General features: G+C 35.7%; 3 protein-coding genes and 1 long non-coding RNA gene across 4 annotated transcripts; 1 reads left to right on the forward strand and 3 right to left on the reverse strand.

Moving 5' to 3' along the window:
• Positions 1 to 603: 603 nt before the first annotated feature.
• LOC121760189 lies at positions 604 to 1,716 on the reverse strand. The gene is made up of 3 exons (XM_042155826.1): positions 1,295 to 1,716; positions 1,012 to 1,209; positions 604 to 939 (listed from the first exon to the last, which is right to left on the reverse strand). Exons 1-3 carry the CDS (start codon positions 1,649 to 1,651, stop codon positions 733 to 735), a joined length of 762 nt encoding a protein of 253 aa, XP_042011760.1. The 5' UTR covers positions 1,652 to 1,716; the 3' UTR covers positions 604 to 732.
• Positions 1,717 to 4,786: 3,070 nt separating this feature from the next.
• Positions 4,787 to 8,405, forward strand: LOC121762551. Its single transcript, XR_006042250.1, has 2 exons — positions 4,787 to 5,262; positions 6,179 to 8,405. It is a non-coding gene; the product is annotated as an uncharacterized LOC121762551 (long non-coding RNA).
• A 5,625-nt stretch (positions 8,406 to 14,030) lies between these two features.
• On the reverse strand, positions 14,031 to 15,161 carry LOC121762548. Its single transcript, XM_042158452.1, has 3 exons — positions 14,739 to 15,161; positions 14,459 to 14,656; positions 14,031 to 14,386 (listed from the first exon to the last, which is right to left on the reverse strand). The coding sequence occupies exons 1-3, from the start codon at positions 15,090 to 15,092 to the stop codon at positions 14,180 to 14,182; spliced, it is 759 nt and encodes a 252-aa protein (XP_042014386.1). The 5' UTR covers positions 15,093 to 15,161; the 3' UTR covers positions 14,031 to 14,179.
• Positions 15,162 to 21,454: 6,293 nt separating this feature from the next.
• LOC121762547 lies at positions 21,455 to 22,590 on the reverse strand. Its single transcript, XM_042158451.1, has 3 exons — positions 22,153 to 22,590; positions 21,882 to 22,079; positions 21,455 to 21,805 (listed from the first exon to the last, which is right to left on the reverse strand). Exons 1-3 carry the CDS (start codon positions 22,522 to 22,524, stop codon positions 21,596 to 21,598), a joined length of 780 nt encoding a protein of 259 aa, XP_042014385.1. The 5' UTR covers positions 22,525 to 22,590; the 3' UTR covers positions 21,455 to 21,595.
• Between the last annotated feature and the right edge of the window lie 441 nt (positions 22,591 to 23,031).

The following is a 23,031-nucleotide window of genomic DNA, read 5'->3' on the forward strand; positions in this document are numbered from 1 at the left end:
ACGAGCCGTGAGGTTGATCGATGGATGCAGAGTTATATGCAGCCGGCGGCACCTCGCCCACGACCAGTTGTCCACCGTCGACAAGTGGTGCATCGTGATCATGAAGCCCGAATGCACACCCCTAGGGGGGAATGGGGCAGTTAGGAAGAATAGTGGATGCATGAGATTATGAGCACATAACCAATCCAATTCTCAATCAACAAACAAGAGAAAGAGAAAGAAACCAATCCAATTCTTCAATGATTGAAAATACATAACTATTTTAGAAAGGGAAAATGCTGATAATTAGACTTGTTCAAACAAAAACATGCATTACAGAGAACATATCCGCATACATGTACCTAAAACCATGGCATATCAATTCAACATGTCTAATACTTCACAGACAATTTACTTCCTCTAGCTTCAGAAATTATCATTAGTTTAGCATGAACTCAAAATCCCAAAATATGAATAAATCCAAGATGCAAAACCCAAACGCATTATTTGAAAAACCACAGAATTGGGAGGAATGGGGCAGTTAGGAAGAATAGTGGATGCAGGAGATTATGAGCACATAACCAATCCAATTCTTAATCGACAAATAAGAGAAGAACATAACTATTTTAGGATGGGAAAATGCTGATAATTAGACTTGTTCAAACATAAACATACATTACAGAGAACATATTCATATGGCATATCAATTCGACAACATGTCTAATATCAGTAGGATAAAAAAGCATAGTGCAATCAAGCTTGGGCGTCGGGCTTGAACCTCCACTCCTTGAGCTCCATAGGTTCACCCCGGTCATGTAAGACAATTGCTTGGATAGTGATAATAGCAGCTTCTTCAGCCTCTCCAACTTTTTTCACAGCCAGGGTCAAAAACATGAAAGTGCCACTGCAGGCCGACTCGACAGCCCTGACAACTTCCACAAGCTCAAAAGTTTTGGCATTCTGTAATTAAATCATGATTCAATCAAAATCACCCCCAATTGTTTGATGATTAATATGTCAAGCAGAGCATACCATGTCAACATTGATTTCATCAATAGCAAACCTTGCTCTCTGATAAGCATATTCACGTACAGTAGGTATTTGATGATTGGCATCATCAGGATCACTATCACCGGGGAATTCATTCTTATCATTAGATAGATCAAGGGGGAAGAAACACACCAACTCACCACCTAGATAAGTAGGAAGTTTCACATCCAGATCAAAACCCTACCATATCAATTCAATCAATTAGTCAAAACTAATTAAATTAAGCAGAGCTAAATAAAAATATAGTACTATAAAGAAGTCTTACACCGCTGTTGCGGACTTGAGTGATGTATTTGAGAATGGCCTGATGGTCATAAGGAGGACCTTCCTTCATTTCCGCTATCAAATCCGTATCATTATTTTTCAAACATTCTTTCATAAAATCGAAATTTTCATCTTCGAACATAAACCCTCGTTTGAAGTTTTCGAGTAGACCATCGAAATCTGTGAATTCCGATACCTGCCGCGATGATTCCTTTGCCTTTGCCATCACGGCGGCATCGCTTTCCTGAATCTCGTTTCCTCTTTTTCGTTTACCACACAAATCCAAATCGGATGCTGTTTCTCCAATCCACAAATAAGGGGATTTTGTTTCTCCGATCGACAAATTAGCGTTTCCCATCGAAGATTATACGATTTCACAACCTCTCCATCTCCCTCTCCCTCTCCCTCTCCCTCTCCCTCTCCCTCTCGTATATTATTACAAGTATCACGCTATGTACGGTCTAATATATAAATGTCAAATTATCCAATATTTATTTGAAGTTAGAAATAATATAATCATATGAGTCTAAAACTATAAATGTATTTAGGAATAAGTATATACAATTATGCATTTGATAAACGTAATTAATTATATGGGTTTAAATTATAATTATATATTGTAGTAATAAACGTATATAGTTGTTATATTAATTCTGGAATACATAATGTCAAGAGAAAATTTATTTAAATACATAGTAATCGATGTCTACTCTTAATACAAAGTCAGATTTAATGATTCTTAAAAATTTAGGAAGTTATTTTCACCTCCAATTTTATTTGATTTTATAAATTTAGGGTAGATAGAATAAATGGCTAAAAGTGCCTAACCATTTTAGAGTTATAACAAAGTTTTCTTGATTCTGTCTTAACTATAGGAATTACAACTTTTAATTGATATAAAAAAATTTCTATATCAAACTGATATTATCCCTAAAAAAAATTATATCCTACGACCGTAACACTTTCTCATTCTGATTTTTAATTATTGTGGGAGTTTATATCAAAAATTAGTTCCCAATTAATTCTTAAAGTTAGCTGTAGAAAAGTTTATATCACTTACTATTCTCGATTACACGAGTTAATACCTTTACACATATTTCAGACTTTAATAAAATAAAATTTTGAATGTTCATTATAGATATAAAGTCAATTTATATTCAAAGTTAACCTAATATAAGATGTCTATTGTCTTTGTCAGAGTCTTCCTCTGCTCCTCGTCCATTCAAATAAGGTATGACACTCTCTTTCTAGCTTACTCCATTATCTAAATTTCTAATCCGAACATACCAAAATCACATAAATTTTTTCAACAAAAAATTTGGGTTTGAGACGGGGATGGCCACGTGTTGAAGCTTTGAGATGGTTTATTTGTAGTAGACTTTTTTTGTATTATGTTTATTATTTTTATTTTACTGAATTATGTTTGCACTTTCTCCGTTTTTGTCCAATTTTAATTTCGTATTTGTCAGTTTATTTGCTTGTCGAGAGCAATGGCTAGCCTGTGGGAATGTCATGATGATGTGACATGAGAAGTTTTTGGCTAGGCTATTGCTAGCCTATCCTTATCGTGGATGCTCTTATGCTAACCAACAGTATGTAGGAAGACTCTTCGAAAAGGAAATTTATAAATTTCTTTGATTGGATACTTGGGGAGGGGGTACACGACGCCCGTTCTATCAAGTTAGGATGGTTGCACAACCCATCATCCATCAACAACCATTATTATCATACCATATCAGAACATACATTATAGGAAATGTGGCCACATTCCAAATCACTAGATCCACCAACTCAAAAGATATGATGCCCAATCTACTTGGTGTACACTAGTCCGAGTAGAGTTTGCAGTCCTACAAGGACTCAAATTCGATTAAACATGCATGGCAAAACCACTTCAGATAGGTTTCATCACAGCCGTCCCAGCCACACGACGCTGCAGAAATGTACTGCAGCAATCCGTCAGCTTGCGACTGGACAAACGACCGACATGTTTGACGAATACCTCCACATCGGAGACAGCAGTGGGCGAATGTGCTTGCTCAAATTCTGCAAAGGCGTCCGGACAGCCTTCACCGACGAATTTCTCCGGAGGCCAAGCACGACCGATTGTCAGTTCCTGCTCGACCTTCACGAAACAGTGCACGGATTTCCCGGGATGCTCGGCAGCGTCGATTGCATGCACTGGCAATGGAAGAATTGCCCGGTGGCGTGGAAAGGGTCCTACACGAGCGGCCACAAAGGTACCCACCCAACCGTTATACTTGAGGCCGTTGCCGACTACCGCCTTTGGATCTGGCACGCGTACTTCGGGGTCCCCGGGTCGAACAACGACGTAAACGTGCTCCACCAGTCCGACCTCTTGACCGAAGTTTTGGATGGTAAAGCGCCGGCCATCAACTTCGTCGCCAACAACCGGCTTTATAAAATGGGGTACTATCTCGCCGATGGCATCTACCCGAAGTGGCCTACCTTCGTGAAGACGTGCAGTGGGTCTGCGAACCCAAAGCAGGCTCTTTTTGCGCAGAAGCAGGAGGCTGCTCGCAAGGATGTGGAGAGGGCGTTCGGGGTTCTCCAAGCGCGCTTCAACATCATCAAAGCCCCGGCTCGTACGTGGTTCATGGAAAACATGGTCGACATCATGTATACGTGCATAATCTTGCACAACATGATTGTCCAAGACGAAGGACCCGAGGCGGGAAATTGGTTCGACGACGAATCCCCCGGAAGCTCAACCGCAAGTAGTCCGTCTCGAAGTGGAGCGCATCCGTCTATACAAGAACGATTATCTATTCGTGCAAGGACACGCGACTCTAGTGCCCACACCCAACTCCAACAGGATCTAATTGAGCACATTTGGGCAAATTTTGGCGGATGAAATTATTAAAATTGTGTACTTTTATTTTTTTAGGATTTTAATTGTGTGCTTTTTATTTTTTTAAGTTTAAGTTGTAATTTTTTTTAATGTTGTGTATTTTTTAATAAAGTGTGTTTGTTTTTTAATAAAGTGTGTTTTTTAATTGAATTTAGTTGGAAATAAAAATAAAAAATGAAATTGAATGAATAGTAATTTAAGGAACAGTTAAGGAACGGAGGGTTGCAGGTTCCGTTCCTTAGTTAAGGAATGGAGTAAAAAAGTACAGTGGGGCCCTCAAATAGTGGTTTAAAGAACGGTATAGGAACGGTATAGGAATAGCGTTGTGGATGACCTAAGACTCCTAATTTGCCGACGTAGGTAGCAGGTAGTATCCAAATATCGAACAATTGAATTGACCTAACCTGACCTAACCTAACCTAACCTAACCTAACCATGGCCTCCGGTCACTGGGAAGCTCCTATTACCGGTGAAGAATTGAGCATGTCCGGATTAAGCGATCGCGTCGCCAGGTCTCTCCAAACTCCGCTGTCTCATCGATTCCGGAGCCAAAAACCTCAGCGACGCGCAAATCGTGCAGCTCATCTGCTCCACCTTCCCTCTGGTATTCTCCCACCCCAACCGCAACCTCCTAATAACTCCGCTATGGTGCAGGAGAGAGAGCGCCGTGGACGAGCCAGCTGCGAAAAGGCTCAAATTTGACGAGAGTCAGAATGCGAATCGCCAAATCGAGGTAGCTAAGGCTTCTGCTTCAGCTAGTCCTTCTGATTCTAACGATTGGGACTTGATTCTGCTAGGAGTCATATAGATTTGGCGGTGATGTAATTAGGGATTTAGGGCGAGGGAATAAATTAAGTGGCCAATGTTTACTGATATTGGTGGGCTGTTTTATATTTTGAGTTATTTGAAAGACGAGGTGATTGCGCCGATGCACCAGTTGAAGCTACTGCGTCACTTTGGAGGCAAACCTACAACCGCAATTCTGTTACATGGGCCACCGGGCTGTGGGAAAACCATGCTGGCTCGATCCATTGGCAGTGAGGCCCGGGTGCCGCTCTATGAAACATCTGCTGTTGTGTTGAAGTCTAGAGTGTCAGGTATTGCGTTTTACGTCAAGACTGCATTGTGTGTAATGTTGTTGTTGAAATATGAATGTTTACTGATGTGGATTATTTAGGGTTGCATTGTTTGACATAGTCGTGTAAATTGCGGAATGCTGGTGTCTATCTAATGCAGTTTAATTGGACTGCTTACATTTGCGAACTGTTTAAAGCTTTTGTTGGAACATGAATGGCCATTGAATGCATCTTATAAAGAGGGATTGCAATTGCTTCGTATGACTTGATTGTGTAAATTGTACGTATTATGCATTTGTTGGAATTCTCTAGGCCACTGAATGAGCATTCGTATGACTTGATGTATTATGCAAATTGTATGATGCGTTTGTCGGAATGCATGTGTATGTTGCGTGCAGTTATTTAGAGGGACTGCAATGTATGACTTCTCTGTGCAATGGTGTGATGTGTTCTCATTCTCATGACCTAAGAAATACGTTACCACCAGTTTTAAGCGAATGTTCCTGACTTCATGCCTATGGAGTCTTATTTTTTTGAAAAATTGGCGTATATGGGCGTGTGGGTTATATACTATCTTGGACTCTTGGTTCTTCTGTATTTGATTGGGATACCTGTTTGCAAAATTGAATGTATGTAGAATTGTATTCAACCAAACACAGCTCAGTTGGTTTCACTCTCTTATATATTGTTGTGCTCACCATATCGGAAATCACATGAGTGCAATTAATCTCAGTGAATCAACTAAATGCTTCACTTAGGCTAACTTTTCTACTTGTTCATTTTTGTTATTAAGACTTCCTCTGATTCACTTCGATTTCTCTTGCTAATCCACTGTGTCACTAAGCTTTCTTACTCTCTACAGCCTAATCTCTAGATTTTTTTGTATAATCCACTGTTTCCATTTCTTTCCCATTTGACCTTTTTAAACCATGTTCAGGTATCCTAGAGTTGTTCTCCAGAGAATACAAGAAAGCACCATATATTGTGTTCATTGATGCATTGACTTCAGAATCAGAAAGCTTGTGGCAGTGCAACCTGTGACTTACGGTTCTGATTCTGAAAGATCTAATAGTGGACGAGTCAGCTGCGAAAGGCTCAAATTTGACGAGAGTCAGAATGCGAATCGCCAAATCGAGGTAGCTAAGGCTCCTGCTTCAGCTAGTCATTCTGATTCTAACGATTGGGACTTGATTCTGCTAGGAGTCATATAGATTAAGAATAGTGTGTTAAGTGGATGGTGAATAAAGTAAGAGAAATAGTTACTTTTTTGCCAAAAATAGAAATGACTCGATTAACTTGAAACTTCCAAAAATAGTAAAATGACTCTATTAACATAGAACGAAGGGAGTATATAGCTGTATTATTACATGTTCTGATTTCTAAACACAATCGGTGCACTTATGTGCACACACATTTTCACACTTAAAAAACACACCATTAGGAAATTAAGTTCCTAACTCACAACACTATAAACACATAGAGCCACAAACCATCGGTTAGTGATGTATCTATTCCGCTCACTTCAGCAGGATCCTAATTTGAAGCATTTTCACCACAATCCAATTTTATTGGGATGTAAGGTAACTTTTTCCCTTCTAACACCTTCATTAGTGGATATCAATCTGTTGTGATATGTCAATGGCCCAAGATTTTAGGATCCAATGGACTAAGATTTTGTTATAGTCCTCCTATGTGAGTTAGGTTGCTTGTCTAAGCTGCTTTTTTTTTTAAGTTTGGTTTGGTAAATTGGTTAATAATGAGAGAATTAGCACTTAATCTTGAATTGGAGGAGATAACTTTGATTGTAAATGTGAAATGTGAGAAATGATATTTTTTATGATTCGTTCCAATGGAAAAAATTCAAGGAAGTTTCAGTAGGTGATAATAATATCACTTTAGTCATCATCTACATTCTTTATTTGGGATTTGCCTTCATCACTAGGAAAACAAAATACATAAAGCATTAAAAAATACAAATAATACGAAAATAATAACACACAACACACACTTTATAATCAGACACTCTCTCTTGTAAAATTCTTCTTCACCTTTCTCCAGCCTCCAAGGAGAAACCTGATCAGTGGGTGGTAATAATATCACTTTAGTCATTATCTACATTCTGGTCAGTGGGTAGATAATGACTAAAGTGATATTATTACCACCTACTGACCAGGTTTCTCCCTGGAGGCTGGAGAAAGGTGAAGAAGAATTTTACAAGAGAGTGCATGATTATAAAGTGTGTGTTGTGTGTTATTATTTTCATATTATTTGTATTTTTTAATGCTTTATGTATTTTGTTTTCCTAGTGATGAAGGCAAATCCCAAATAAAGAATGTAGATGATGACTAAAGTGATATTATTATCACCTGAAACTTCCTTGAATTTTTTCCATTGGAACGAATCATAAAAAATATCATTTCTCACATTTCACATTTACAATCAAAGTTATCTCCCCCAATTCAAGATTAAGTGCTTATTCTCTCTCATTATTAACCAATTTACCAAACCAAACTTAAAAAAAAAAGTAGCTTAGACAAGCAACCTAACTCACATAGGAGGACTATAACAAAATCTTAGTCCATTGGATCCTAAAATCTTGGGCCAGTGACATATCACAACAGATTGATATCCACTAATGAAGGTGTTAGAAGGGAAAAAGTTACCTTACATCCCAATAAAATTGGATTGTGGTGAAAATTCTTCAAATTAGGATCCTGCTGAAGTGAGTGGAATAGATACATCACTAACCGATGGTTTGTGCCTCTATGTGTTTATAGTGTTGAGAGTTAGGAACTCAATTTCCTGATGGTGTGTTTTTTAAGTGTGAAAATGTGTGTGCACATAAGTAAGTGCACCGATTGTGTTTAGAAATCAGAACATGTAATAATACAGCTATATACTCCCTCCGTTCTACGTTAATAGAGTCATTTTACTATTTTAGGAAGTTTCAAGTTAATCGAGTTGACATCCGTATCAAAATTAACTTCACAGTGCCATGTTCGGAAGGGTGATGGCAATAATATATCGATTGTTTGGATTCCTCTTCCTCCCTAGAATGGGAGCTACGTAAAGTCTATGTGCCAATTCTTGAATGCAGTAATGTATGTATACGGACAAAAATCATTGGACGAATTATTCATCTTGCCTCATTATCTTTCTATCTATTTTCCATTGTATTTTTTAAAAATCCATGTTGGGTCAGAATGTAACGACCTTCAGGGGATAGAGGAGTATTACCTTGCATAACCATGGTATAACTTTTTATTTTGTACTGTGTTTATGAATTTGAAAGTTAATGAAACTGACAAAAAATTCTTATTTTTAATTAAATAAAACTATCTCCGTCAACATAAAATTATTTTGTAGTGACGCCATGAGAGGTTATTGAATTTATATATAAAAACTCCGTTACGGAGGACTCAAACCTGAAATCTATGGCCTCAGTCATTAAAATTATTATCTCTTGGCCAACTCACATCCAAAATCATAAAAGTTTATTACTCCTAATATTGGCGGACAAACTATGGCTTGGATAAACATGATTATTTTTTTTAACACAATATTACATTTTTTTATCTTATTTAAGCAAATGGCATTCGCTATAAATCACTAGTTGGCTCCTCCAAGTATGCTTGTGTCTAGTGAGTTGGTCAATTTTGCATTTACCAAAATTCGAGCCAAGAGTTGGTAATTTAAGCCAAATACTCCCTCCGTCCCAATTTAGGAGTTAGATTTAGAGCACTCACAACGGTGAGCAACCCACCGTCCGTCCGTCCGTGCCAGCGGCACGGAGACGGTGTCCGCCGTTGGCACGACGCTACTCGATGCATCAAGCACGTCCGTGCCAGCGAGCAAGCGACGTGGCAGCTTCCTATTGGCCAACGGCATATCCGTTGGAATTTTTTTTTAAAAATCGAAAATAATACCAAAAAAAATCCCAATCCCAAAAAATGCCCGTTTTTCTGCATTTTTTTATTTTATTTTTTATTTTTTCCCCAAAACCATCTATAAATACACACATTCATCATCCATTTTTTCACATCAAATCATCTTTCATTCATATTTTTCATACAACTTATCTACACCTTCATCTCTCACTCAAAACCTCAAATGAATTTCACCCATCTCATTGCGGAAGCCGATCGCGAAGAACAAGAATACTACGAACAACATCGTGTCGCTTATGAAGCATATGTCGCAACGAATAACCCCGCCCCTCCTCCTCAACCAACTAGGTCAACTCGCCGCTACATCCATCGTGACCGGGAGGGAGCCCACGAAAGGCTCGTTGCCGACTATTTTGTCGACCCGCAGCGGTTTCCTGCAGATTACTTCAGGCGCCGTTTTCGCATGTCAAAGCGCTTGTTTATGCGTATTGTCAACACATTGTCCGCTCGTGTTGAATTCTTCCAAACAGTTCCAGATGCAGCCGGTCGGCAAAGTATCTCGGCGTTGCAGAAGTGTACGTGTGCCATCCGACAACTCGCTACTGGGCAGACGGCCGACCTCTTCGACGGGTATTTGCATGTCGGTGAGTCCACTGGAATCCTTTGTCTTAAACATTTTTGCGAGGGCATTCGTGCAGCTTTCGGTGATGAATTCCTTCGGGCACCCACCACCGATGATTGCCAACGGTTGCTTCGTCTTCAAGAATCGGTCCATGGTTTTCCCGGAATGCTTGGCAGCATTGACTGCATGCATTGGAGGTGGAAGAATTGTCCGACTGCTTGGAGGGGGCAACACTTAAGCGGCCACAAAGGCGGCGGCCCAACACTTATCCTTAAAGCGGTCACCGACTACCGCCTATGGATTTGTTATGCATATTTCGGCATTGCCGGATCCAACAACGACTTGAACGTGCTCTATTCTTCACCCCTCTTCAATGATGTGTTGAATGGTGTAGCACCGACGATCGACTTCACCGTCAACAGAAATACATACCACATGGGTTACTATCTCGCTGATGGTATCTACCCAAGGTGGTCGACTTTCGTGAAGATGCTCCGCAACCAGCAAGACCCGAGACGGGTTCTTTTTGCGCAGCGTCAAGATTCCGTGCGGAAAGACGTCGAAAAAGCCTTTGGGGTCCTTCAAGCCCGATTCAACATTGTGATGGCCCCGGTTCGGCTGTGGTACTTGAACAATATCGCCGACATCACATACACGTGTATTATCTTACACAACATGATTATAGCCGACGAAGGACCGAGGGCGGCTAGCTTCTCCGACGAGGATGAAGCCGGAAGCTCAAGCGCGAGGTCTCCCCCACGCCGAGGTGTGCATACGACGGTGGGTGAGAGAATCGAAACAAGGCACACAATGCGAGATACCCGAACCCACGTTGAGCTACAAGAAGACCTAATCAAACACATGTGGGCGAAATTCGGCAACGCGTAGTGGCTTTTTTTAATTTCACGAATTTAATTATGTATTTTTTAATTTTTAGGATTTTAATTATGTAATTTTTAATTTTTGGGATTTTAATTATGTAATTTTTAAGTTTTAGGATTTTAATTATGTCTTTTTTATTTTATTTGTAATTTGTAATATTATTTCAATTTTTTAAATGAATTTTAATATTATGAAAATGTTTTTATTTAAATTGAATTGTGCTCGTCCTTGCGGAAGAGCACAACTGTGGGTGCTGTGCTCTTGCCTAAGAACAGGCAGAAAAAGTGGGGCCTGGCCCACAACCGTGCTCGCTGGCAAGAGCACGGTTGTGGGTGCTCTTAGTTGTGGTACGAGTTTTAAGGAAATTAGTGGAGTGTGTATTAAATGAAGTGAGTTGGTAGAGTGTGTAATAAATAAAGTGAGTTGGTAGAGTGAGTTTGACTTTTTGGATATAAAAAGTGTTTCTTTTGATTTGATTTTATGTAAATAATGGCATATGAGTGTAATTTTGATGAAAAATGAGGTTAAATTTTATGTACAAATATGGAAGATTCTAAATGTGACTTTAAAACTGAAACGGATTAAAATGACAAGATTCTTAAATTAGGACGGAGGGGTATTTAATAAAGCATCTTGGCCCGCGGTTTTAGAAGGTGGCAAAAGTGATTGTACCTCTTAGCCTGGGAGAATATGCTCTCCCTACTCTCAAATTTAATCAAGTTTGACATGACTATTCAAGTAAAAGTAACTCTGCAGTATAAATTGCGTTATCATTACTTTGTAGCCGATAGTTGAAATATACTCCCTCCATTTTCTCACGTCACAAAGTTTAAGACGGAATATAGAATGTGTTAAATAAAAAATAAAAAAAGTAAGAGTGAGAAGAAAGTAAAAAATGAATAAAATAAAGAGAATAAAATAAAGAGAATAAAGTAAAAAAAAAGAGAAAAATGTTAATATATACAAAAATGACTCAACTATTAGGAAACTTTCCAAAATGAAAAAATGACTCAACTGTAAGGAAACAAAGGAAATACTAAACTATTTATCTCTAGTCAATATATTGAAAGTTCCCAAATATTGCACATCTTAATTCTTATTCTATTGTACTCCTCTGTACCATAGAAGTAGAGTCATTTTGTTATGGTGGTACATTCGATAATAGCAAAGGTCAATATTTTTTTAGTAAAGTCAACTAATTTCTTCTCACTGCTTAACCTTTTATTTTCTCTCCATCTCTCCTTTTCATTTCCTATCTTATTATTAATTTACTTAACTCATTTAATATAATTTTTTAAAAATTACCTGCCGTAAAGAAATGATTCTGCTACCGCAGAAAAGATGATATATAAATGAACGAAATCCAAGCCGTACAGATGAGTTCAATATATGTTACTCCCCTTATTGAGAATTTCTCCACGTGCGGCACACCTTCATGAATTTATTAATGTCACCGACTCACCACTGTATATTCCATTCCATTCCATTCAGCCCAGCTGCAAGCCAAAGATTCACACTGTTATATCTACGGACGAATATTGAGAAACCCTTCATTCCATCACCAATAAAAATTTATAAATACAACTCTAGAGAACTTGGTTAAATAAACTCAAAACCACAAGAAGAGTTTTATCTATATGCTCTCTCTAGTCTTAACTAATTTATGCACAAAGAATGAATGAAAAACTCTACTGATTTGATCGATGAATTGAAAGCTCACACCAATCTGTTGTGTCTTCAAATCCACTTATTTATATGTATATTTATAAGGGTGCCAATGCGCCATTATGAAAACATGTATTTGTATTTTATATTCTATTCCTAGATAACTATGCATTTACAGAGACTATCTTGTAACCACTTGACACTCTAATTTCTTCACTCAAAATGCATATAGTATTAATACTATTTCTAATTAAGGTGGGATTTATTGTTTTGCTTGTGTCTAATGTCAGAAATGTGAGGTTCAGATTTATTAGTGTTAATGTAAGTAAAACAATCATAGAAAAACAAAAGGAGTTAGTATAAAAGATATCAAAGTACTACCATTGTACCACATCTTCCTGTGATAGAGGATATCATCTACGTAGATAAGGAGGTACTACTATATTTGTATAAGGGAGGGGGGATCAGCTTTAGACTTAACAGAATCCCAAAGAAACGAGGGCAGTGAAAAACCATGCTCTCGATGTTTGTTTCAAAAGCCCGATGTGTATCTTCTCCTCAAGATCGCTGTTGTTCACATACATACCACTCAGAGGAAGCAGCAAGGCTAAGGAATTAAACGTTTCAGAGAAGTCGAAGCCAGGAAAATCCCTGACGCAAGCCTTGTAGCGAGCAATGGTTCAATCTGATAGTCGTTTGATTGGCGATCAAATTTTTGCCTGGAGGGAGCAATGTTAGGGTCCAATTATTGTTTGGAAGAAGATGATATATAGGATAGTCTGTGAGCTTTTGCAATGCAGCAGGTTGACACAAGATATTGAATTTCATTGGGTGAAAAGAAATGTTACAACTTCTTAAAGCTTTCTCTGCTGCATCATAGTCTCCATGGCCAAATCTTTTGTGCCAAAGATCTAAGATATGAACAGCAATAGGGATATTCTTGGAATTAGAATGAGATACTAAAAATAAGAAGAACAGGTAGTGGTGGTTTGTGCACAAGGAAACAGTAGAGCCCCTGATCAAGATAATTTACTTGGCGAGAAGATTCTTCACAAAACGGGTGAAATTCAAAGAGCACAATATTATACATTTAGCAAAATGAGAGACACTCAACAAGTTTTTTGTGATAGCAGCAACATGACTAGGTGTGACTAGGTTTTTGGCACAGTTGAGAAACAAAACGATCGTTGAAGTTTCTTCCACCTCTGCCTCCTCTATAGCATCATTCTCATAGATTAAAAAAACCACAGAATTGGGGGGAATGGGGCAGTTAGGAAGAATAATGGATGCAGGAGATTATGACCACATAACCAATCCAATTCTTAATCAACAAACAAGAGAAAGAGAAAGAAACCAATCCAATTCTTCGATGATTGAAAATACATAACTATTTTAGGAAGGGGAAATGCTGATAATTAGACTTGTTCAAACAAAAACATGCATTACAGAGAACATATCCTACATAGGTGCATACATGTACCTAAAACCATGGCTTATCAATTCAACAAAATGTCTAATACCTCACAGACAATTTACTTCCTCTAGCTTCAGAAATTATCATTATTTTAGCATGAACTCAAAATCCCAAAATATGAAATCAGAATAAATTCAAGGCGCAAAACCAAAACGCATCGTTCTCAGAGATTAAAAAACCACAGAATTGGGGGGATGGGGCAGTTAGGAAGAATAGTGGATGCAGGAGCACATAACCAATCCAATTCTTAATCAACAAATAAGAGAAGAACATAACTATTTTAGGATGGGAAAATGCTGATAATTAGACTTATTCAAACATAAACATACATTACATAGAAGTGCATTCGTATGGCACCTCAATTCGACAACATGTCTAATATCAGTAGGATAAAAAACGATAGTGCAATCAAGCTTGGGCGTCGGGCTTGAACCTCCACTCCTTGAGCTCCATAGGTTTACCCCGGTCATGTAAGACAATTGCTTGGATAGTGATAGTAGCAGCTTCTTCAGCCTCCCCGACTTTTTTCACAGCCAGGGTCAAAAACATGAAAGAGCCGCCGTAGGCCGTCTCGACAGCCCTGACAACTTCCACAAGCTCAAAAGTTTTGGCATTCTGCAATTAAATCATGATTCAATCAAAATCACCCCAATTCATTGATGATTAATGATGTATAGCAGAGCATACCATGTCAACATTGATTTCATCAATAGCAAACCTTGCTCTCTGATAAGCATATTCACGATCAGTAGGTATTTGATGATTGGCATCATCAGGATCACTATCACCGGGGAATTCATTCTTATCATTAGATAGATCAAGGGGGATGAAACACACCAACGCACTACCTAGATAAGTAGGAAGTTTCACATCCAGATCAAAACCCTACCATATCAATTCAATCAATTAGTCAAAACTAATTAAATTAGGCAGAGTTAAATAAAAATATAGAATAAAGAAGTCTTACGCCGCTGTTGCGGACTTGAGCGATGTATTTGAGAACGGCCTGATGGTCATAAGGAGGGCCTTCCTTCATTTCCGCTATCATATCCGTATCATTACTTTCCAAACATTCTCTCATCAAATCGAAATTTTCCTCTTCGTACGTAAACCCATCTTTGAAGTTTTCGAGTAGACCATTGAAATCTGTGAATTCCGATACCTGCCGCGATGGCGATGATTCCTTTGCCTTTGCCATCATGGCGCCCTGAATCTCGTTTCCTCTTTTTCGTTTACCACACAAATCCAAATCGGATGCTGTTTCTCCAATCCACAAATTAGGGGATTTTGTTTCTCCGATCGACAAATCCGCGTTTGCCATCGAAGATTATACGATTCACAATCTCTCCCTCTCCCTCTCCCTCTCGTATATTATAGTAGTACTATCACAAGTATCACGCTAAGTAGGCTCTAATATATAAATGTCAAATTATCCAATATTTATTTGAAGTTAGAAATAATATAATAATCATATGAGTCTAAAACTATAAATGTATTCAGGGATAAATATATACAATTATGCATTTGATAAAAGTAGTTAATTATATGGGTTTAAATTATAATTATATATTGTAGTAAGGGTAAATTGCTTCAAAAGTCATGAACTTTGCCAAAAGTTTGTTTTTTCCATCAACTTTAAAAGTTGCATGAAAAGTCACGAACTTTACCGGGTGTTGCAAATTTCCCATCTGACCCGACCCGGTAAATTTTTGGTGCAAACTAATCCTACATGGCTTACCGGAGGTGTGACATGCCATATTTTTCCGGCGGTACATAAAACAACGTTGTTTTGCACTGTTAAAAACGACGTCGTTTTATGCGGATTGAATTAAATTAAACTAAATTTCGAGATTTAGAGCCCGATTGAATTAAACGACCACATGATTTAGGGCTAGAGATTCCCACTCCCGTTTCCAATTCCCGATCTGCGACGCCGCCAACGAAAATTATGTCATGTCACGCCTCCGGCAAGACATGTAGGATTAGTTTGCGCCGGAAATATACCGGGTCGGGGGATGGGAAATTTGCAACACCCGGTAAAGTTCATGATTTTTCTTGCAACTTTTAAAGTTAATGGGAAAAACCTAACTTTTGGCAAAGTTACTTTTAAAGCATTTTACCCTTGTAGTAATTATCCGATATTTATTTGAAGTTAGAAATAATATAGCCATATGAGTCTAAAACTATAAATGTATTTAGGCCATGTTTGGTTTGCGGGAAAGTAAAGTTCGCAAGGAAAATGATTCCTGGGAAAATGAATCCCGGGAATATGATTTCTAATAACTTTACTTTCCCGTGTTTGGAAAATATCAAGATTTGAAAATATATATTTGATTTAAACACTAAACTAAAAATATACTTATCATTTTTTATTTATAAAGAATAATAATTACATATTATTTAGTAAATTATTAATTACAAATGATAATAATTATATTATTTTATTTATTATTACAATGGATAGTTTAAATATGGATTATACATCATAATATATAATAATATATAATAAATAAGATTATTATTATTATTATTATCATTATCATTATATTTACTTAATTTTTAATTGAATAAATTTTATAATTTAAAATTTCACTACAGTTTTATTGTTAATTACTAATTTATAAATTAATTATTATTATATAATTATAATTAAATTTAAATTATTTAATAAATTATTATTATTATTATTATGATAATAAAAATAAAAATAAATATTAATAATATAGTTATAATTATGATAATTTGAATTATAGTTATTTATTATCCTGAAATTAAGTATGGTTTATACTTTTAAATTATTTTTAAAACATTGTAGGAGTAATAATAATAATAATAATAATAATAATAATATATAATAATAATAATAATAATAATAATAATAATAATAATAATAAACTGTACTATATTGCATTAAATATGTAAGAATCCTAAAACTGGGAATAAGAATACCTAAGAAAAGTTAGGATTCAGAATCCTGGAAAGTTGTACTAACTTTCCTTGTTTCAGGATTTTGATTACTTTCCCAGTTTGATTAAAACCGAAAACAAACACAGGAATTTAAAATTTAAGGAATCAAATTACTTTCCCAGACAGAATCCTGACAACCAAACATGGCCTTAGGGATAAGTATATACAATTATGCATTTGATAAAAGTAATTAATTATATGGTTTAAAATATAATTATATATTGTAGTAGTAATCGTATATAGTTGTTATATTAATTCTGGAATACATAAGTAAATAGAATATTTATTTAAATACAAAAGTAATCGATGTGTACACTTAATACAAAGTCAGATTTAATGATTCTTAAAAATTTACGAAGCTATTTTCTCCTCCGATTTTATTTGATTTTATAAATTTAGGGTAGATAGAATAAATGGCTAAAATTGCCAAACCATTTTAGAGTTATAACAAAGTTTTCTTGAAAAAAATTATATCCTACAACCGTAATACTTTCTCATATCTGATTTTTAATTATTGTAGGAGTTTATATAAAAAATTAGGTCACAATTAATTCTTAAAGTTAGTTGTAGTAAAGTTTATATGACTCACTATTCTCGATTACAAGAGTTAATACCTTTACACATAGTATTTGAGACTTTAATAAAATAAAATTTTGAATGTTCGTTATAGATATAAAGTCAATTTAAATTCAAAGTTAACCTAATATAAGATGCCCACTGTCTTTGTCAGTCTTCCTCTGATATGTTTTTGAGAAAATAAAATACAAATTCTAGGCTATTTTTAAATCAACAATTATAAATGTTTGGTAATTATTTTGCCCTGATATTCAAATTGCGATATGTTCGTTATTCAAATTGCGATATGTTCGTTATTAGTACTCGCCGGCTGTGTGAGTGGGCGTCGATTTAGGCTATTTTTAATTATTTTTTAAAAAAAAATCCGAATAATAATAACAAAAATCAACCATTTTTTTCTTCCGTTATTTTTTTTACCTTTTTTTAAATTTTTTTATTTTTTTCCCACATTCATCTTTAAATAACACTACACACACTTCCCCCACCATTTTTTAGTATTTTAATTTCTAGTATTTTAAGTATGTGTTTTTTTATTTTTTTAGGATTTTAAGTATGTGTTTTTTTATTTTCTTAGGATTTTAATTATGTATTTTTTTATTTAATGAAGTGTGTTTTATTAATTGATTTTGTTGGAAATAAAAATAAAAAATGAAATTGAATGAATAGTTAAGGGATGAGATGGTTAAGAAATGGAGGGATGCAGATGTTGTTTCTTAGTTAAGTGATATGGTAAAAACTGCGGTGGGGCACGTGAATAGTGAATGAATGAGATGGTTAAGAGACGGTATTGAAACACGGATATGGATGGTCTTAGATTCACGTCCACCATGATGTGAACTTTAAATTCCTATTTATTTATAAAAGAGATTGTACTACTTCATTAACGCAGCTACGCCTTGAAGAATGGTACATTGTTCTTAAATTTTTGCTCACTCTTCTTTAGGATTCATAATTCTAATATCGTAGAACAATAAAGGTTTGGTTAATAAAAACGATTATGGTTTACATTTCCAAACCTAAATATACTCATCAATTAATTCCCATTTTACATTCTCTCGGTTTTATGTTAATAAAGCTGTATTAATTTTTGGACGTTCCAACATAATAGAGTCATTTTTATTTTTGATTAAAAAAGTATGAGTAATACATTCTCTCGTACTTTCTCCTTCCGTCTTCCTTATTTTATTCACTCTAATATTTTATCTCTTCAATATTTTATTCTCTCCATTTAACACATAAAGTAATTCTTAATCTACAAGTCAAAAAGAAATAGGAAGGAAAATCTTTTATATTCTGATCTCTTCTGGCGACCCTATTATTAATTTCTATATAAAGTTTAAAGAAAATCTTTACTTTAAACTATTCGATTAATTTTTATTATTAGAATATAAAGAATATTATATCGATGTTAGGAAATTATACAATATCCCTTTCGACTCTTTCAGAACGGCTACAACATCTATTTTTGTTTATAGTTTTTTTTATAAGTTTATGTTTATTATTTTAATTTAACGATTATTTTATTTGACTCATGGAATTCCCAATATATATGTACGTGTGTATATTTTGGAGCGTATATTTATGAAATTTTACCATCCAAGTGTCAATTTTGAAACATGCGTAAGTGGTCATCACCATCACATCAATTCCTTTCTACCATCAACTATGAGGTCCCCTACTTAAAAGGAAAAAAATGTTCAAATTGAAAATAAATTAAAATAATAATTAAATAAAAACTCAACACCTCACTCTCTTCAATTCTAATGTGGACACAATAAATTATGAAGTTTGATAGTATGAAGTTAAAAATCGATCCTTTCACTTGACCATCTTCAAGTCATTTTTATGGGTCGGCTTATTATTGTTGAATAGTGATTGATGATGTGAAATTTTTTTGTAGGGAACCGAAGACTCGTTTTCAACCTTTCACTTCTATTACTCCCTCCATCTCATTAAAGATGACTCACTTTCCCTTTTGCTTTATTTCATTCAAGATGATTCATTTATATAAATGAAAACACTTTTATCTCTACTTTATTCTCTCTCTTACTTTACTCTCTCCACCTAACACAAAAAATAAAACTGCATAAAACTCCGTATTACCCAAGGAAGGGTTCATCTTCTTTGGAACGGAGGGAGTACTACTTTGCATCATCAATGATTCAAGCTCAATTTTTGTACGCTTATAAATGTACGTTGACATTCAACAATATTAAAGTAAGCATATCCTAAATTTGGGGTGACAAAAAATCATACTCTTACTACCTTTTTTGGTGTCGCATTCTTAACATTAATAAGACAGATGTCTCGTGACCAAGTTTGCAATGCATATTAATAATTTATAATTTATAATTAAAACCCACATATACGACCCATAAAAAAAAGCTTGGCCATTCATCACATTAATCTTTGCTAGAAAAAACATCTATAAAAACACAAATATGCAATTTTGTTCCAATGTGTTTTAATCTACCACTTAACTTACAAAACACAACGTTTTAATCTACTTCAAATATATTATTTGTAATGAGACGAAGAGATGAATTATTTTGACTATACCACCTATATTATCAAATTAGCATTAGTGCATTGGAGAAACCATAAATTTCTCAGCGAAATAGATGTAAAATTGGTGAATGTGATAAGCACAATCGTATTATTCATGTTATATAATTTAATTAGGAAAAGTATAATTTTGTGTCCCAACTTTTAAGAATATGGGTCTGACTCAAATATGGGCTGGGCCTATTCCTTCTAAACTAATATCCGAAAATGAAAAAGAAATAAAATAATAAAACCTAAGTGAGCCCAACGTGTTTGCGGATTTGTATTTTGTTTATATTTATAAATACAACTCTAGAGAACTTGGTTAAATAAACTCAAAACCACAAGAAGAGTTTTATCTATATGCTCTCTCTAGTCTAACTAATTTATGCACAAAGAATGAATGAAAAACTCTACTGATTTGATCGATGAATTGAAAGCTCACAGCAATCTGTTGTGTCTTCAAATCCACTTATTTATATGTATATTTATAAGGGTGCCAATGCGCCTTTATGAAAACATGTATTTGTATTTTATATTCTATTCCTAGATAACTATCCATTTACAGAGACTATCTTGTAACCACTTGACACTCTAATTTCTTCACTCAAAATGCATATTGTATTAATACTATTCCTAATTAAGGTGGGATTTATTGTTTTGCTTGTGTCCAATGTCAGAAATGTAAGTAAAACAATCATAGAAAAACAAAAAGAGTTAGTATAAAAGATATCAAAGTGCTACCATTGTACCACATCTTCCTGTGATAGAGGACATCATCTACGTAGATAAAGGAGGCACTACTATATTTGTATAAGGGAGGGGGGGATCAGCTTTAGACTTAACAGAATCCCAAAGAAATGAGGGCAGTGAAAAACCATGCTCTCGATGTTTGTTTCAAAAGCCCGATGTGTATCTTCTCCTCAAGATCGCTGTTGTTCACATACATACCACTCAGAGGAAGCAGCAAGGCTAAGGAATTAAACGTTTCAGAGAAGTCGAAGCCAGGAAAATCCCTGACGCAAGCCTTGTAGCGAGCAATGGTTCAATCTGATAGTCGTTTGATTGGCGATCAAATTTTTGCCTGGAGGGAGCAATGTTAGGGTCCAATTATTGTTTGGAAGAAGATGATATATAGGATAGTCTGTGAGCTTTTGCAATGCAGCAGGTTGACACAAGATATTGAATTTCATTGGGTGAAAAGAAATGTTACAACTTCTTAAAGCTTTCTCTGCTGCATCATATTCTCCATGGCCAAATCTTTTGTGCCAAAGATCTAAGATATGAACAGCAATAGGGATATTCTTGGAATTAGAATGAGATACTAAAAAAGAACAGGTAGCAGATGATGTTGTGGTTTGTGCACAAGGAAACAGTAGACACTCAACAAGTTTTTTGTGATAGCAGCAACATGACTAGATGTGACTAGGTTTTTGGCACAGTTGAGAAACAAAACGATCATTGGTTTCTTCCAGCTCTGCCTCCTCCATAGCATCATTCTCAGAGATTAAAAAAACCACAGAATGGGGCAGTTAGGAAGAATAATGGATGCAGGAGATTATGAGCACATAACCAATCCAATTCTTAATCAACAAATAAGAGAAGAACATAACTATTTTAGGATGGGGAAATGCGACTTGTTAAAACATAAACATACATTACAGAGAACATATTCATAAGGCATATCAATTCGACAACATGTCTAATATCAGTAGGATAAAAAAAACGATAGTGCAATCAAGCTTGGGCGTCGGGCTTGAACCTCCACTCCTTGAGCTCCATAGGTTTACCCAGGTCATGTAAGACAATTGCTTGGATAGTGATAGTAGCAGCTTCTTCTTCAGCCTCCCCGACTTTTTTCACAGCCAGGGTCAAAAACATGAAAAAGCCGCCGCCGGCCGTCTTGACAGCCCTGACAACTTCCACAAGCTCAAAAGTTTTGGCATTCTGTAATTAAATCATGATTCAATCAAAATCACCCCAATTCTTAATTTGATGATTAATGACGTATAGCAGAGCATACCATGTCAACATTGATTTCATCAATAGCAAACCTTGCTCTCTGATAAGCATATTCACGCACAGTAGGTATTTGATGATTGGCATCATCAGGATCACTATCACCGGGGAATTCATTCTTATCTTTAGATAGATCAAGGGGGATCAAAACCACCAACAAACCACCAAGATAAGTAGGAAGTTTCACATCCAGATCAAAACCCTACCATATCAATTCCTATCAATTAGGCAAAACTAATTAAATTAAATGAAAATATAGTATAAAGAAGTCTTACACCGCTGTTGCGGACTTGAGCGATGTATTTCAGAACGGCCTGATGGTCATAAGGAGGACCTTCCTTCATTTCCGCTATCAAATCCGTATCATTACTTTCCAAACATTCTCTCATCAAATCGAAATTTTCCTCTTCGAACGTAAACCCATCTTTGAAGTTTTCGAGTAGACCAAGGAAATCTGTGAATTCCGATACCTGCCGCGATGGCGATGATTCCTTTGCCTTTGCCATCATGGCGCCCTGAATCTCGTTTCCTCCTTTTCGTTTACCACACAAATCCAAATCCGATGCTGTTTCTCCAATCCACAAATTAGGGGATTTTACACAAGTTGTTTCACCCATCGACAAATTAGCGTTTCCCGCGAGTGCCATCGAAGATTAACGTTTTCACAATCTCTCGTTTTTTCTTCCTCTCCCTCTCCCTCTCCCTCTCGTATATTATAGTAGTACTATATAAATGTCAAATTATCCAATATTTATTTGAAGTTAGAAATAATATAATCATATTTGTCTAAAACTATAAATGTATTTACGGATAAGTATATACAATTATGCATTTGATAAAAGTAATTAATTATATGGTTTAAATTATAATTATATATTGTAGTAATAAACGTATATAGTTGTTAAATTAATTCTGGAAGAGTCTAAAACTATAAATGTATTTAGGGATAGGTACATACAATTATGCATTTGATAAAAGTAATTAATTATATGGGTTTAAATTATAATTATAATTATAATTAATTCTGGAAGAGTCTAAAATTATGCATTTAGCGACGCGCAAATCGTGCAGCTCATTTGCTCCACCTTCCCTATGGTATTCTCCACCCCAACCGCAACCTCCTAATAACTCCGCTATGGTGCAGGAGAGAGAGC

This window comes from Salvia splendens, chromosome 13, assembly GCF_004379255.2.
Source record: "Salvia splendens isolate huo1 chromosome 13, SspV2, whole genome shotgun sequence".
In the NCBI taxonomy this organism is placed as follows: domain Eukaryota; kingdom Viridiplantae; phylum Streptophyta; class Magnoliopsida; order Lamiales; family Lamiaceae; genus Salvia; species Salvia splendens.

What these genes read in the sequence shown, in the direction of transcription:
- LOC121762547 (XM_042158451.1), bottom strand. Translation starts at nt 22,524, where the DNA reads ATGGCACTCGCGGGAAACGCTAATTTGTCGATGGGTGAAACAACTTGT. An exon ending in CTCAAGTCCGCAACAGCGGT is followed by an intron (nt 22,080 to 22,152) that starts GTAAGACTTCTT and finishes TTGATATGGTAG; the next exon opens with GGTTTTGATCTGGATGTGAA. An exon ending in ATGAAATCAATGTTGACATG is followed by an intron (nt 21,806 to 21,881) that starts GTATGCTCTGCT and finishes ATTTAATTACAG; the next exon opens with AATGCCAAAACTTTTGAGCT.
- LOC121760189 (XM_042155826.1), bottom strand. Translation starts at nt 1,651, where the DNA reads ATGGGAAACGCTAATTTGTCGATCGGAGAAACAAAATCCCCTTATTTG. An exon ending in CTCAAGTCCGCAACAGCGGT is followed by an intron (nt 1,210 to 1,294) that starts GTAAGACTTCTT and finishes TTGATATGGTAG; the next exon opens with GGTTTTGATCTGGATGTGAA. An exon ending in ATGAAATCAATGTTGACATG is followed by an intron (nt 940 to 1,011) that starts GTATGCTCTGCT and finishes ATTTAATTACAG; the next exon opens with AATGCCAAAACTTTTGAGCT.
- LOC121762548 (XM_042158452.1), bottom strand. Translation starts at nt 15,092, where the DNA reads ATGGCAAACGCGGATTTGTCGATCGGAGAAACAAAATCCCCTAATTTG. An exon ending in CTCAAGTCCGCAACAGCGGC is followed by an intron (nt 14,657 to 14,738) that starts GTAAGACTTCTT and finishes TTGATATGGTAG; the next exon opens with GGTTTTGATCTGGATGTGAA. An exon ending in ATGAAATCAATGTTGACATG is followed by an intron (nt 14,387 to 14,458) that starts GTATGCTCTGCT and finishes ATTTAATTGCAG; the next exon opens with AATGCCAAAACTTTTGAGCT.